This window comes from Exophiala viscosa, assembly GCF_022695815.1.
Source record: "Exophiala viscosa unplaced genomic scaffold EDD37scaffold_8, whole genome shotgun sequence".
Taxonomy (NCBI): domain Eukaryota; kingdom Fungi; phylum Ascomycota; class Eurotiomycetes; order Chaetothyriales; family Herpotrichiellaceae; genus Exophiala; species Exophiala viscosa.
In genome coordinates, this window is record NW_026944360.1 from 29,700 (window position 1) to 44,286 (window position 14,587).

At 51.7% G+C, this 14,587-nt stretch overlaps 4 protein-coding genes across 4 annotated transcripts; 1 reads left to right on the forward strand and 3 right to left on the reverse strand.

The window, feature by feature from the left end:
* Positions 1 to 833: 833 nt before the first annotated feature.
* EDD37DRAFT_634542 (aryl-alcohol dehydrogenase) lies at positions 834 to 3,861 on the reverse strand. Its single transcript, XM_062816859.1, has 7 exons — positions 3,285 to 3,861; positions 3,096 to 3,221; positions 2,794 to 3,037; positions 2,281 to 2,743; positions 2,160 to 2,231; positions 1,746 to 2,112; positions 834 to 1,695 (listed from the first exon to the last, which is right to left on the reverse strand). Exons 1-7 carry the CDS (start codon positions 3,541 to 3,543, stop codon positions 1,127 to 1,129), a joined length of 2,100 nt encoding a protein of 699 aa, XP_062668146.1. The 5' UTR covers positions 3,544 to 3,861; the 3' UTR covers positions 834 to 1,126.
* A 541-nt stretch (positions 3,862 to 4,402) lies between these two features.
* On the forward strand, positions 4,403 to 6,105 carry EDD37DRAFT_466438 (T-complex protein 1 subunit beta). Its single transcript, XM_062813038.1, has one exon. The coding sequence runs from the start codon at positions 4,497 to 4,499 to the stop codon at positions 6,087 to 6,089; it is 1,593 nt and encodes a 530-aa protein (XP_062668147.1). The 5' UTR covers positions 4,403 to 4,496; the 3' UTR covers positions 6,090 to 6,105.
* Positions 6,106 to 6,629: 524 nt separating this feature from the next.
* EDD37DRAFT_466489 (endoplasmic reticulum to nucleus signaling IRE) lies at positions 6,630 to 10,578 on the reverse strand. Its single transcript, XM_062813039.1, has one exon. The coding sequence runs from the start codon at positions 10,319 to 10,321 to the stop codon at positions 6,773 to 6,775; it is 3,549 nt and encodes a 1,182-aa protein (XP_062668148.1). The 5' UTR covers positions 10,322 to 10,578; the 3' UTR covers positions 6,630 to 6,772.
* A 1,059-nt stretch (positions 10,579 to 11,637) lies between these two features.
* EDD37DRAFT_466633 (uncharacterized protein) lies at positions 11,638 to 13,779 on the reverse strand. Its single transcript, XM_062813040.1, has 4 exons — positions 13,666 to 13,779; positions 13,490 to 13,609; positions 11,724 to 13,426; positions 11,638 to 11,665 (listed from the first exon to the last, which is right to left on the reverse strand). Exons 1-3 carry the CDS (start codon positions 13,684 to 13,686, stop codon positions 11,936 to 11,938), a joined length of 1,632 nt encoding a protein of 543 aa, XP_062668149.1. The 5' UTR covers positions 13,687 to 13,779; the 3' UTR covers positions 11,638 to 11,665; positions 11,724 to 11,935.
* Between the last annotated feature and the right edge of the window lie 808 nt (positions 13,780 to 14,587).

The window sequence follows — 14,587 nt, forward strand, 5'->3', positions numbered from 1 at the left end:
ACTGGATCTCAAGATAGGGGTTTGCAAGATTCAAGCGGTGTCTGGCCACGGAGAATGCATCGCCATTCTCGGTCCAGTGCTTCTGTGGGCTTTATATCTTCCACTCCTGGAGTACATCCTTCGCGTCACGGTAGGTGATAGATGCGTACGCTACTCACCGAGTCTATCAATTCGTGGCCTCGCGGATGACAAAGGCCTTTCAGGGGGGCCCGACACTGGCCTCGTCGGCTCCTTCATCTTCTGCTGCTCCGTAGTCATCCAACGGAGGTGTGATCAGTGGATGGCCCCAAGTTCTCGTCTGCCGGTAACCTTGCTCGAATCAGGGCCGACATGACCCACCAATAGCAGTCTCTGGAAACGGAACCGGCCTCGACTGGGTTACAAGGACTGGAACAAGCCCGTTGTACAACGTGCGTCTATCAATTGGCCACCCCAATAAACATTGCCTGGCTGAATGCATGAGTTTGTGGCAATGCGGTTAGACCAGTGAACAGCCCAGCAGGAGCACCGGCACGAAGAACAGCAGGATGTTGTCCGCCAAATTGCAGAGAGGCCACCAATTACGAACACGCTGTGCGGATGAACAATATCTCTTGCTTGAGATGCGGGCGGACTGCCAGTGAACAGCGCTGAAGCCAAACACGGAGTCAGGCTGATGAGGCCTCGACTGACTGCGTATAAGATGCAACAGGTCCCCCATTCGCCCCTTGAAAATGGGTTACTGGACGACATCACCACTCTCATGAATAGCTTCAATGCCGCACATGAAAGAGCTACGAAAGTGTTGAGGATCGTTTTCCAGTGGGCGCAGGCTGGAATAGTGGTGTCTTGCAAGGAATGGAAGAAGATGCATCTTGCGAAAGCGAAGGTGTTTTGACCTCCTGATTAATGATTAGTGAATTATCTACCCTTCCCTATGTGATTCATGGCGATCATCCAGGTTCAAAACCGTCGACCACGTACAGGTCCGTAGACCGTGTACAACTCGTAGACTATTTACCGCTCGTCAGAACCATTTTCCAAACCCGTAGACCATGTACCGATCTGTAGACCGTCCAAACCCAATAGAAATAAGTTCCCATACGCCTGATGATGCCGCTCAAACAAGAGTGCCGGTGCCCAATGCTCATAACCAAAATCCAGAAACAATACATGTCATAACAATAGTGAGCAGTGTCCAAGGCTTGACAGTGAAGCCGCCATCACTACCAATTGAGGTCGTAATGGTATTCGAAGCACCGCTCGAAGCGATACTAGACGCAGAATTTTTACTGGAGGTCGTAGATGTGCTGTTGCTCGAGGTCGTGCCGTTGTGAGAGCTGGACTTGGCTGAAAGTTCGATGTTGTGGTAGTTGCGAATAATCGTGCTTGCCTGCTCCGCCAGGCCGTATGTGGCGCTCATGAGATGAGCAGAGAAAGCGATCGGAGGTACGCTGGCATCAGCAACGCGAACGTTGGAAAGACCGTAAACACGCAGGTTGGCGTCGACCACGCCGCCTTGGTCCAAGGGCAGCATTGCACACGACGAGGAGGGGTGGTATTCGGTGAAGGCCACCTCGCGGAGCCAGTCGTCCCACTCGTCGTCGGTTTGCACATCGGAGCCTGGGTATGTTTCTCCGGTCAAGCTGCCTGACAGAGGGTCAGCCTGGCCCAGCGCACGAGCCAGCTTGATCCCTTCACGGAGGATCTGAATGTCTACAGAGTGTGTCAGCTAAATCGCATGGTGATCACGATGAATTACTTACCAGCTGGGTGGTTCAGGTAGTTGGGGTTGATCACGGGATAGTCCATGGGATTAGAAGAGTTAATGTAGACCTGACCGTGACTGTATGGATGCTGGAGTGATGCCCCGATGTTGATAGTGCCGTTAAGATTGTTTCCAATCAGCATTTCGACCTGACCGATGGGACTTGTGAGGATAGTGTTGACTGTTGTGTTGTAGATGGCTTTGTAGCCGGCGACGACAGTGGCATCCGTGCCGGCGCTTGCGGCATAAGTGTCTAATTCTCCAATGATGCTGGATTGCAAGTTGCTGAGGCTGGTACCAAACATGTTGGTTGCGTTGACGTAGGCGACGGCAGAGTTCACATATGATAGGAAGGCTGCGTTGGTCTGAAGTAATTAGTATTTCGCCACTGAAGTTAAGGACTGCGACATACCGTCTCAGATCCATTGGATGCATATATCGAGCCAGCCGTGGCTTCATCGGTGCCAAACTGCACTGTAGCGCTCTGTCTTCGTTAGCATGGGATAGTTGTACACGCAAGGCCGCCAACTTACGAGATGATCTTGGAGATGGTGGCCGACACCAGGAAGCTCGGATACTACCGTCACTCCGGCCCCGTTGAGAACATTCGTCGGACCGACACCACTGTAGAGCAGGACTGCAGGACTGCCGACGGAGCCACCTGCCAGGATGACCTCCTTGTTGACCTTAACAGTCAGTTTGGTTGCCCCATCATCTGGTGAGTATTCGACGGAGTCTGCTGTCAAGTTGCCTGCTGGAGAGGAAGAATTGAAGATGAGTCGGGTGACATAGGCATTTGCCAGCACGTCGTAATTCGAGCGCGGCGGCAGTGGGTCGAGATATCCAGATCGACTATAGGAACGTGTCCAATTTGTTGGGTTGATCGCAGATGTTGAGACATAGGCGCCCCAGTTCTCCCCACCGTACGTGTCTTGAGAGACAGGGACACCAACGGTTTGCATGGCATCCGACCATTCCCCGACTAACGGAAACGTGCTACAGTGTGGTTAGCAGCGTGACAGGTTAGGGCAGACTTTGTGACATACTATCCAGGGTAAGACATGTGTATCGGCCCACTGGTACCATGGCTCGAGGCGTCATATTTGATACCTGCCTCTTGTGCAATACTGCTTGATGCAGGAGTGAAAGTCTCGCTCGTCTTCATCGCAGCGTAGAGGGAGTCCCAAGACCAATTGTCTGCGCCATCCATGCCTGCAAGCAGGTCTTTCCAAGCGTTGACTTCGATTTCGCCCGGTCGGTTCATGTACATTCCATTGATGGCGGAACTGCCTTTATGCGCGTAAACGTTAGCTTCTCCTTCTTCCTCCTGTATGGCTAGCAGTCATACCTCCTAACACCTTGCCTCGAGGCCATTCCATCTGTGTGTTGTTCATGCCGGCCTGGGGCGTGGTGTTGAATGCCCAATTGAGTGGCGTGGGCCATAAGGAATTGTAATATGCATCTCCGGGAGTATCTACACGACTGTCAGCCGCCGGAGAAGAAGCGTCGTAGACACTGGAATAGGCCGTCTGCGCACCTATACGTTCTCGATAGTCGTCACCGTCACCGCCCGCTTCGAGGACAAGCACTGTATGGTTGGAATCTTCTGATAGACGTGCACCGAGGACGAGACCAGCCAAGCCGCCACCGATAATGACAAAGTCGTAGGAATCCGAGATTGTGTCTACGATGTTGCGGGTGCGGAGGAGATGCGGTTCTGAGGCATCGCCCGCGAAGGGAGCAGCAGTGGCAATGCCAGCGCTAATTGCGAGCGCTGTGCACAGATTGCGTCTCATGGTTGTGGCAGATATGATGGGAAGTAAAGAGATGAGTCTGGGGTAAGAGAAGGAAAAGCACGCGACTCACATACAGATGTTGAGTGTAGCGTATACAGAGCATCAGTTATCCAGGGTCTACAGGATTTTTTTGACGCGCGAACGGCGCTGTCATGTTTGCGGATCGACAAGCAGTTGATCTGTGTTATCGAGATTGCCTGAAACTTCGTATCCACCTGTAGTCTGGTGAACATATTGGTGTATCAAGATGAACGAGTGAGGTGTTACGGTGCCTGACTAGAAGAATGGTGGACCGATCCACGTTGCATTAGAGTGAACTCTATACCCCGGTAAGGGTCCATACGCCACCAACCGCTGTTCTTTACCGGCTCACTGCCGGCTTTTACTGACCCTGCGCGCGTCGTGACTCCTAAGAATAGCGGAAGATTCTTCCAAATGGTCCTAGCTCCGGGGGTCATCCGTTGGCCATTGCACAGAACCCAGTTTCAAGCGTTTCAAGCAACTCCAAGAACAAGTCAACGTCGCCGCAGTCATAGGGCAAATCCGGCTTTTTCGAGACAACGAATGTGAAGTCGGAGTCGATGATGCAGTCTTTGACAAAGGGGCAACATGGTTCTCCCCTTTACCTGTTGGAACTGTCAAGAAACAGGGCGAGGTTGAGAAAGGAGAAGGGGTTCCTTTTTCTACAGGTGACAACCTTAATTGGCTGGCATAAACGGTGCCTATAAGGGGCACATGAAGGGGAAGCTCACTAGCCGCGGGCATAATTGACTAAGCACGTGATTCCCCCTCCCCATGTCCCGCCAAGACAGCTTGGACAGACGGCCGACCGCGTGCTTTGCCGTAGTTTCTCCGCAGCTCAATATTTTCGGAATGAGGCAGGCAGGTCAATCACTACAACCACTGGACAAGCACCAATAAGTCCTGTAGTTGACACCGAGCAATCAGACGCAATGGCTTCAAACAACCCTACTCAAATCTTCGCCGACGATGTACAAGAGGAAAAAGGTGAAAATGCCCGTCTCTCCGCGTTCGTGGGAGCCATTGCGGTGGGCGACCTGGTCAAATCTACCCTGGGTCCCAAAGGAATGGACAAGATCCTTCAGAGCGCCAGCACTGGCGACATCATGGTGACGAACGATGGAGCAACAATTCTGAAGTCAATAGCCCTTGACAACGCCGCTGCAAAAGTGCTCGTCAACATTTCCAAGGTCCAAGATGACGAAGTCGGAGACGGGACTACCTCTGTTACAGTCCTCGCCGCAGAATTATTGCGAGAAGCAGAACAACTTGTCAATCGCCATATACACCCACAGACAATCATCGAAGGATACCGATTAGCTTCCCAAGCTGCCCTGCAAGCCCTAGAACGAACCGCAGTCGACAACAGCAAAGACCCTCAAGCCTTCCGACGAGACCTTCAAGCCATTGCCCGGACCACCCTCTCATCCAAAGTCCTAAGTCAAGATCGCAATAAATTCGCCGATCTGGCTTGTGATGCCGTCCTACGCCTCGGGGGATCAATTGACCTAAATCATATCCAGATCATCAAAAAGCATGGTGGGAAGTTAAGCGACAGCTATCTGGACGAAGGATTTATTCTGGACAAGAAGATCGGCGTCAATCAACCAAAGAGATTGGAAAATGCAAAGATCCTCGTTGCTAATACGGCCATGGACACTGACAAGGTCAAGATTTGGGCGTCGAGAATGAAGGTCGGATCGCCCAAAGAACTTGCTGAGCTGGAGAAGGCCGAAAAAGAAAAGATGAAACAAAAAGTGGAACGCATCAAAGCACACGGAATCAACTGTTTCATCAACAGACAACTCATCTATAATTGGCCCGAGCAGCTCTTCACCGAAGCTGGGATAGTGAGCATTGAGCATGCCGACTTTGACGGCATCGAACGTCTTGCCCTCGTTACTGGCGGAGAGATTGCGTCTACATTTGACCATCCGGACCAGGTAAAACTCGGTCATTGCGACTTGATCGAGGAGGTCATCATCGGCGAGGACACATTGATCAAGTTCTCCGGCGTAGCGGCCGGCGAAGCCTGCACCATCGTCCTTCGTGGCGCAACAGAACAACTTCTTGATGAGGCAGAGCGGTCGTTGCACGATGCTTTGGCCGTGCTATCACAGACAGTCAAAGAACCTCGCGTCACTCTTGGTGGCGGATGTGCCGAAATGGTCATGGCCAAAGCTGTGGACTCACTGGCGCAGAAAGTTGGCGGCAAGAAACGCATCGCCATTGACTCGTTCGCCACGGCGCTGAGACAACTACCTACCATCCTTGCAGATAATGCTGGGTTGGACTCGTCGGCGCTTGTATCGGAGCTAAGAAGTGAGGTGTACCGTGGCATGACGAGTAGCGGGCTCGACCTGCTTACGCCCGGCGGCGGCATTGCCGACATGCGCGAACTCGGCGTCATCGAGAGCTACAAGCTGAAACGTGCGGTCGTCAATTCCGCAAGTGAAGCTGCTGAGCTGTTGCTGAGAGTCGATAACATCATTCGTGCGGCCCCGAGGAGGAGAGAACGCATGTGAAGCCCTCACCCAATGTTGTGATGACTGTAACATCACATAGCTGGGCGTACTTCCTCGGTGCTCGACCCATCGCCTGCGGCTGCGACGCTTTGCACCAAGCTGTCGCCCTCGCTCCGCATGTTTCGATCGTCTGCTGATCGTGTGGGACTGATCGGAGGACACCACTGAACACGACAGAACAAATGCATGTCTTGGGGATGAAATGTGCGTGCATCTGGTGGTCCCTCCTTGAAGGGAGATATGCGAGTATGTGCTGTGCTGTTGTTGTGATTGACCTGGCTAGCACGGAGCATCGGCTGGTGATGGTGAACCGAACGAGCACTGAGTTGTGCTCATCCAAGAGGTCGTATGGGCCGCAGATCCCGAGACTGAGTGCAGGACCGGAACGATGCGCATGATCATGATTATTCTGACCACGCCAGCACAGTGTCAGGTGTCTGTGTTAGTCCAGCATGTCTACCAGAATCATCGTCTTGTGGTGACGCAGAGAGTTTAATCCTGTGTCCCGTGAGCAAGTTTCTGAAATTCTGCCTCCGCACGTCCTCCACGGTGTCTATGTTTGTATGACTGAGGATGCCACGTGAGAAACACATGTCTAACTAGAACCAGAATCGTTGAACCCCTAAAAATTACAAATCAATCGTGTGTCAGGATCATGTGGACGATGAACGGATTTTACTTGTCTACATTTGCTCAAAGTATCTTTCCAGCCTGAATCGCTCGACCAAACCCTTCTCCAGCAGCAGACAATGGCAATTGATCAACAAGCTCGGGAAGCGCTTGGCCCAGAACTCGTAATAACCCTTAGTGCTACCCCCAAGCATCAGCTCCTTGACATCGTCAGGCAGATCATGGAAATGGTTCTTCTTGTTCCTAATCACCCGCAATAGATCAATCATCTTGGATCCCATGTACTTGCGCTGCTTACCCATCTCGCTGATAAAACTCTTGGGCAAAGCCCGATGGAAGTCCTTGGACAGTCCGATGACATTGGGCGCCAGTGCTTCGAGGGCGGCGAGTCGTTCGAGAGACACCTTTTCCGCAGGAGTGCGGACCGCATTCTCGTCGAATATGTTGTTGATCGAGGTCTTCTCACGCTCGAAGCAGTCCGACACTTCGCACAGGAACTCTAGCTTGTCCGCCACGTCCCAGAAGTACGGGTGGCGGAGAATCTCGGTCGTGTCGGGGCGCTCTCGGGGATTGTGCTTGAGCATTTGCAGGACCAGGTCGTCGGCATCGTATTCGTACTCGTGCAGCCGTAGATCTTCGGTGCTAAAGTTGTTTTCCTTGATGTTCAGGTCACGACCGAGACTTGTGCCGCCTACGTCAAAGGGATGGTGGCCCTGAGTCATAACATAGTAGAAGACACAGCCCAGCGAGAAAATGTCGATGGCTTTGGTTGCACGACGGCCAGATGGGGGATCAAGGACGGTTCCATCGCTTGAATGCGTTGTCGACTTGGACGCAGTGGACGCTGCGTTTGGTGCTGCAACAGCCGCGCGAGAATGTACCAGCAGCTCTGGCGCTCTCCAGCCTGTGGTGCCAGCGGCTGTGTGATTTGCCGTCGGTGCAAATGTCGACTCGGGGCCTTCCTCCAACGGCTTACAAAGCCCAAAATCGGAGATGACGAACTGCAACTTGGGCAAGCCGGTCGCGGGACGCTGGCTTTTGACCGCCTTGACAAGAACGTTTTGAGGCTTGATATCCCGGTGAACAAGCTTGAGCGAATGCAGATGGGCAACGCCATCCGTAATTTGACGAAGGCAGTCCTTGACATCGAACCCCTCGGGCAACTTAACCAGGTTGGGGTACTGAAGCGGACGTTCGATGAACTGGTCAAGTGATGTCGTGAACAGCTCCAGGGCGATGTAAGTAAAGTGCTGTGACTCTTCCTTTCCGAAATACCTGATGACATGCGGATTCTCATCGCTGGAAAGGAGATGCTTGATTTCCTTTGCAGCGAGACTGTTCGAAGTCCGAATCAACCGCTTGACAGCAATCTCGCGGCCGTCCAGGGATCCAGGAAAGACAGCAGTACCATTACTACCGCGGCCTAGACATCGTTCCTCACTTGTATTGATCTTCAAGCGACCAACTTGTAACAGACCATCCTTGGTGGGAACTTCGCTTGTGAGCAGTACGTTCTCGTCCATGGCTTCAGGATCCATGGTCTTCTTTGCTTTCTTGTTTTTCTTGCCACCTCGTTTCCCGCGCTTGGCAAATCTACGACGAGGCTGAGATCCATTCTCGGCAGTCTCATTTGACTCGGGTTCTTGCTTGCTCTTATCATCCTCAGACTCAGCTTCCGAACTCTCTTCATGAGATTCTGTCGTTTTCACGTTCCTAGGTGTGCTGGTGAACGAGACGACACTGCTTTGTGCACGGCTTCTAGCAGGCGTCACGGTAGTGTCTTCGAGTATGTCGGACACAGCTTTCGCAATGTTGTCTTTATTCTTGACCTGAACGACCGAAATTCTTGATTCGACGGGTAGGTCCAGACCTGGGCTTGGGCTTTGAACAAAAGGCTTCTCCAACGCCACTTCCACACCAGATCTGCGAAGGAATTGCTGAACCTTCAGCATGATCGGAAGCTTCAATTGTAGTCCGACGACAAAAAGGAGCACACTGGCTACGATGAAACCGAACACCGAAGGCCACTGCTTGCTCATCACCGGGAACAGAGAGGGAGTAGGTTTGGGATCAAGAGATGCCATAGCCTTTTCTGCCTCTAGCGCTAAGTCTGTGACTGGCGGCGGAGCTGATATTGTGAGGCGTAGGGGAGTATCGCTCTCCTCGGTGGAGAGCACATGAACTCCAACAATTTCTTCCATGTCGCCAGTAAGATCGAGCGGACGATTGTCATAGTTCCAATGAGAGCTTGCGGGTGCGGCACCACTAGTGACGCCCGGATATGAAAGTTCGGACATGGCGTACCATACTCCGGCCTCTGTTCGATTTACGAAGACCCTTTCGGCTCTTTGCATTTCGTTTCGCCATACTTGGGGCGAGGCCACCAGTGGTGAATCGGTCGGACGACTTAGCAAAACCAGATTGGCCGAACCTTCTCGATTATGTTGTGGGCGAACCACGTCGAAAACTCGAGCTACAGGGGTGTCCAATCTCTGAGTGAATCTTTGGACATGGGCGGATTCTTGTGTGCTGTCGACTCCAACGACCCGCCCATTGTAGAAGCTCTGAATGTGGTAGTTGTCAAGTGGTGCAACATATTGGTCTTGAAGGTCACTGTCGGCTTTGTTGGGAATCCACTCAGCGAATTTAATGGTGCACAAAGCCTGGTTGGTAAGCTTGTGCGCTATCTGCACAGTGTACTCGACGCGTCCAAGGTTGATCGTACCCAGTGGTTCGAAGGCAGGGTCATCCAACTCGAAGCCGCTCAACTTCCGACAGCTTCGGCTTTGATCGTCATTGGCAAATCCGTGATACTTGTCGAACTGCTGCAGAATGTTTCCCGTAGCGGCATCGACCACATATGCCGTTGTCTCCTGGGAGGATATCGTGACCAAAGGGGGATCGTCCACAAATTGGGGAGTAGATTCTGCAAGAGATCTGACAGTCACTTTCAGCCGTTGCAGGCCAATTCTCGGGTCTCGGTGCTGAATGTAAAGATTTCCATCCTTGCTGGGCTCAACGATAAACATGTAATCATCTTCAATTTGTGAGCAGTCCTCCAGATCACTTCGGTTCAGCTTGTGATGGATCGTCTCAACCATGGGACTATTTGGAATCCCAAGAGACCATCTTTCTTTCCCACTTGTTCTATCAAGGGCGTGTATGTTGCCATCAATTGTGGCTAGGAGGACAATATTCTCCACCTCCCAATCTTGCAGCAGCCGCGCTGAAAGAAGCGCTAAGAGTCGAGAGGACTCGGCAGACTGAACAAGAGGTGCTCTAACAGCGCTATTGCTATCATAGGCTGGAGCCAAGGCACGGAGTTTGTGATTGTCGATATTTTCGTCGGTGCTTCTGAACTTGACGGTGCTAATGTCGTGGTTCAATAGAGGAATCTCGGCTGGGCTGCGGCCAGGCTGAGGACGTCGGTTCGAGTCAGAGCGAACACTCGGTGTGGATGCTACCAGGCGTTGAACTGATTCGGGATGATGGATCGATTGAGGGCGAGCGGCGGCTATGATCAGGAAGAGTAAGGCCCAGGTGAGCATTGATTTGGATCCTCCACGTCGGCCTCCTGGTGGCCGAAGCGGAGGTTTGGTCATGTTGGGCCAGAGGTGACTCCAGTAAGATGGTCCGTGATACTCTTTTATATTGTCATAACCATACTCTCGTGTGGAAGGGTGTGTGTTGAGAGAAGGAAAGGCTGTCGTTGTGGTTTGGAAGAAAAGAAGTCAGCTTACAAGTGGTGGTAGTACAACGGAAGGGGGGAACTGAAACTCTTGGGAGTGCGCGGACAGAATGAAATGGTTGGGTACGGCAGTGCAGCAGGTTCCAACATTCCCACTATTATCACCTGGGCTTTGCTACGGAGTCCGCCCTTGATCCTTTTTGGGGGAGGGAGCCTCCTCCGCTCGATCGCTTCGGTTAGGCTTTGTTCGTGCCCCTGCAGCCACTCAGCCACTGGCACTTTTTCTGGTGCCTTCGAGCTAAAAACCCACTGATGAGTAGGTACGTTCCAGGCACGAAAAATGAACCTCGTCTGACAAGACGTCCATTTTTATCCTGGGGAAATCTTCACAACTGGAGAAGAAAACAACCTGTTACAGTCACATATTATGAGTATTTATTACGGAGTAGAGCCACTTAATCCATTGGCGAATTTTCTGAGTGACTGCCTGGACAAGCTCCCGAACAGAAGGATATGGTTTCACGAGAGAGGGATTGATGTCGATATAAAAAGGCATACACGTTTGACCCTTGAAGTGGCAGCGTCAGGCGAAACCATTCTTTTTCGCATCCACGACCTGAATCAGCCCACTGTCTTTTGCTGATTTGTTCGTGTGTCTTTCAGGCAATACTTAAATTTACACATGCTCCTCGAATTGAACATTTATGATGCATTCCCACGTCCTTTTGTCCCATTCTGCTCTTCTGACCATGCTACATCCTGGAACGCAAGCAAACACATTGAAATGTATGAAGCTGAGTCTTTAGTCATGCTTTCCCGTGAGACGCCGAAACCCTTTCTCTCCTGAATGCTGCATCGGTTGACATCCTTCAAAGTCTGGTTGACATTTCGATCGTCGACTTTTGTTCTCCAGTCCGGTAAGATGCTCGGACCAGACCAGCTTTCATACCTCACAATCTTCTTTTTTCGCTCTGCACTAATCGTCATCATGCAACTTTGCTTCCAGCATGCTATTCGTTCCGAAGTTTTGACCCGGATTGGAGATAGAGCACATTTTGAAAATCTCGACAAAGTCCTTCAGGGAAGCTTGAACTCATCATTGTGCAAGAGGAGCTGAGTGCTCGTGACTATCATTCACCTCAAGCAGATAGCATGGTGAGCCGACCACTCCACCAATCTTCATATCCATGTCATGGTACCGGCACAGACAATTCCATTGCTCAAGCTGCCCATAAGACAGTGAGTCTCCTAGTCATACCTCATCACTCGTCAATATATCGCATTTTCGGAGCGCGTATTTGTACAGTTATGCAGACCTCAGTCTCTTTCACTACCTAAGTGGTGAAAACGACCCTCATTCATGCCATTGTTGACCAGTAAGCCGCATGCTCCTGACGAACACATATCCATGGAGCCGAGGAACTGTCCGAGGTGACGCCAGACACGTGAAACGCACAGACAAAAAGGGCGAGCTTCCAAAACGTCACATAGAGTGTTCTGAGGACCAAAGTAGAGCGCTGGATCACCGTTAGAAGAAGACGACATACTGGCCCTTCTCGTTCCTCCTGACCCGCAAAGACCTCCACAACTCATCCTCCTCTTCCGCCTTGCCCGACCCACTCCGAACATCATTATTCTTATGCCATCGCTTGAGCATCTTGTGGATCGAATAGCCCTTGTCAGACTCCATTCCCGGAGCATTGGCAAGAAAACTGCGGCATGATCGTTTCATCTTTTCCTCCGCCCCAAAGACGACCATTGCGCCGTTGGAGCCTTTGCGTTTGTCGCCTGTTCGTCGAGTACCTTCTGAATCAGTATCCGAGGCGGAGTCGTCGTGCTTGTGGTACTCAATAGCCTTCATCTTCCGCCCGGTGCCTTGCACTTGAGAATGTGATGGTGAACCGTCATCATCGGTCCGGTGCCGTGACTTATGCTCCTGGCGTACATTTGCTGACGCTGTACCATTGTGGCGCTGGGCTTTGTGTTTCTTTCTCTCGCGCTTTTCTCCCTCACGAATTCGGACCAGACTTGAGGTTTGATCAGAAGAGCTTGCTCGCCTCCGCGTGCGATTGGTGCCTTGTTGACTATCGTATTGAGACCCAGGAAGAAGAGCTCCCCCAACCATGGACAGAGCTTTGACAGCACGACCTTTAATTGAAATGCCCAAGCCGTTCGGATCCTCCTTGGTATGACGAGTTCGCTTGAGTGGTGAAGTAGGATCTTCTGATTTTTGGGGTCGGCGGCTGCTATGGGTTTTATCGCTAGTCCGTCGTCTGTCCTCGGTATCAGGCGATCGGCTGGATGGGTACTCATCCACCTCGGTCAGCATCCGATTCAAGCCTCCTGTGAGGCCTGAATGAACGATACCGTGTGCATCGGCTTTCACGGTGTCTACCATCAAGGTGTCTCTTTCCAATTCGTGAAATTGGTCATCGGTAGGTCGCTTCCGCTTCTTCTCACTTCCGCTGTTAGTCCGACTGTGTACGCGAGGGCGCTCTTTTTTGTCCAGCTTGGATTTAGCTTCCTTTGCCGCTGGTGTCATGAATTCAAGTGACAACGCGCTTCCATTCATGTCCAATGCCCCACGAGGCTTGACGGGCTCTGTACCCCAAGTGTAGCCCTTCTCTTCATACTCCTGATTATGACTTTGCTCTTCCGAGTTTCGATATCCATTCTGGCTCGGAGCGCGACTCTCGGAAAAAATAGACGGCGCACTGTTCTTCATAGACATTTCCCCCTTGTCCTTTACTGTATAACTTTTTTGCGGTGTACCCGGTTGACTTTCGTCCACCATATAATCGAAGACACTGTCTTGGGAGGGGTCGGTGACTGCTGGAGGAGGTGTAGGTGCGTGAGGAGGTGTGTCAACATCGAGGGCGTCTTCGACGTATGCGGGACGCGGCACAAGAGCTTTGCTATTGTCCGGTTCCACGATAGAGACAGACTTTCTCTTTGCAGCCTTAGAAGGCTTCTCACGGTACAGAGCGCCCTGATATTTTTGATCTTCTGTTATGCATGACTGTTACGGCATTAGCCTGCGCGATCCTTCGCGATGGGGCGCAACCCCATTTTCTTGACACACCGTATGTGACTTGTAACTTGTGCCTTGGAAAGTCGTCATGCAATCCAAGCAGGTGAATGGGGCTCGACATTGGTTGCGGTGTGAATCAAGTTTCTTCTTGGTGAGGACATCACCACACCCCTACGCGAGGAAGGTCAACGCATGTCCCGGGTCCATATTGCGCCCAAGGTACTAACCTCGCATTGGAAGGAAACCATATTGGGTAGCTGTTTGTGACTGGCGGAAGTACTAAGTGGTTATGTCGTATTCAGCGTGTCTTGTTTTGGCGCAACTGAGTGTCAGGAGCGGGCCAGTTGGGCAGCAACAACTGGAAGGTTGCACAGAAGGCCACCACTCGACTTTGCGACGCACAATCAGGCGTCAGATGGGGTCAAGAGGAAAATATCATTGCCGGGCATCAGAGGGGCAAGAAGACGTTGGAAGGGGCGTGGCATGGGTTGTATCAACATACCCCCCTTGGCAAGATTCGCGCCAAATATAAAAAATTTAAGTTGATATGCCTCCAAAAGAAACTTGGAGTCCGAGCGGAACAAACACACCTTACCCGACATCGCCTAGTCCACATAATCCACACGACCGTGACGCCTATCTTTCCAGCAGATTGTTCAGGGGTTGCGAACAGATGAGGCCTTGTTCAGCACCTCTTTCACAGAAACAGACGACGCGCCTGATCACAATTCCGCGCGTAGAGTGGTCACGAGACGCAATCAGCGACAAGTGCACTACAGTTTGATCTTGATGTCTACGTCCTAAAGGCGAAATTTTTGAGTTTGGAAGGCAGCGTAAACAAGTCGACGTCAACACACATATTGTGTGTACTTGTGCCACACCTTTACGATGCAGTTTCAACCATGATGTAGGTCGGCAGATCAGGGCATGGGGCAATGGTGAAACCACCTCTCACACCCACTTGATCCAATTAATGGCTGCAAGCCTACTGCTGATGCTTCAACCAACTCCGCAGTGAGTATCGCGCATAATGTCTGCATTCGCAATTGTGGACCACCAACTTCTGTGCCCGAGGTTCCCTGCTCGGCAATTGGCTGCTCAGACTGCCATTGGGTGTTCGATATATCCAGAACTCGGTTTCAATCAGAC

Bases quoted from the DNA above. Each gene is read 5' to 3' on its own strand.
- EDD37DRAFT_634542 (XM_062816859.1), bottom strand. From the start codon at position 3,543: ATGAGACGCAATCTGTGCACAGCGCTCGCAATTAGCGCTGGCATTGCC. The intron at 2,232-2,280 runs GTAAGTTGGCGG...TAACGAAGACAG, and splicing joins ACCATCTCCAAGATCATCTC to AGCGCTACAGTGCAGTTTGG. The intron at 1,696-1,745 runs GTAAGTAATTCA...CACACTCTGTAG, and splicing joins CTACCTGAACCACCCAGCTG to ACATTCAGATCCTCCGTGAA.
- EDD37DRAFT_466438 (XM_062813038.1), top strand. From the start codon at position 4,497: ATGGCTTCAAACAACCCTACTCAAATCTTCGCCGACGATGTACAAGAG.
- EDD37DRAFT_466489 (XM_062813039.1), bottom strand. From the start codon at position 10,321: ATGACCAAACCTCCGCTTCGGCCACCAGGAGGCCGACGTGGAGGATCC.
- EDD37DRAFT_466633 (XM_062813040.1), bottom strand. From the start codon at position 13,686: ATGGTTTCCTTCCAATGCGAG. The intron at 13,610-13,665 runs GTTAGTACCTTG...TTCCTCGCGTAG, and splicing joins TGGTTTCCTTCCAATGCGAG to GGGTGTGGTGATGTCCTCAC. The intron at 13,427-13,489 runs GTGTGTCAAGAA...ATGCCGTAACAG, and splicing joins CAAGTTACAAGTCACATACG to TCATGCATAACAGAAGATCA.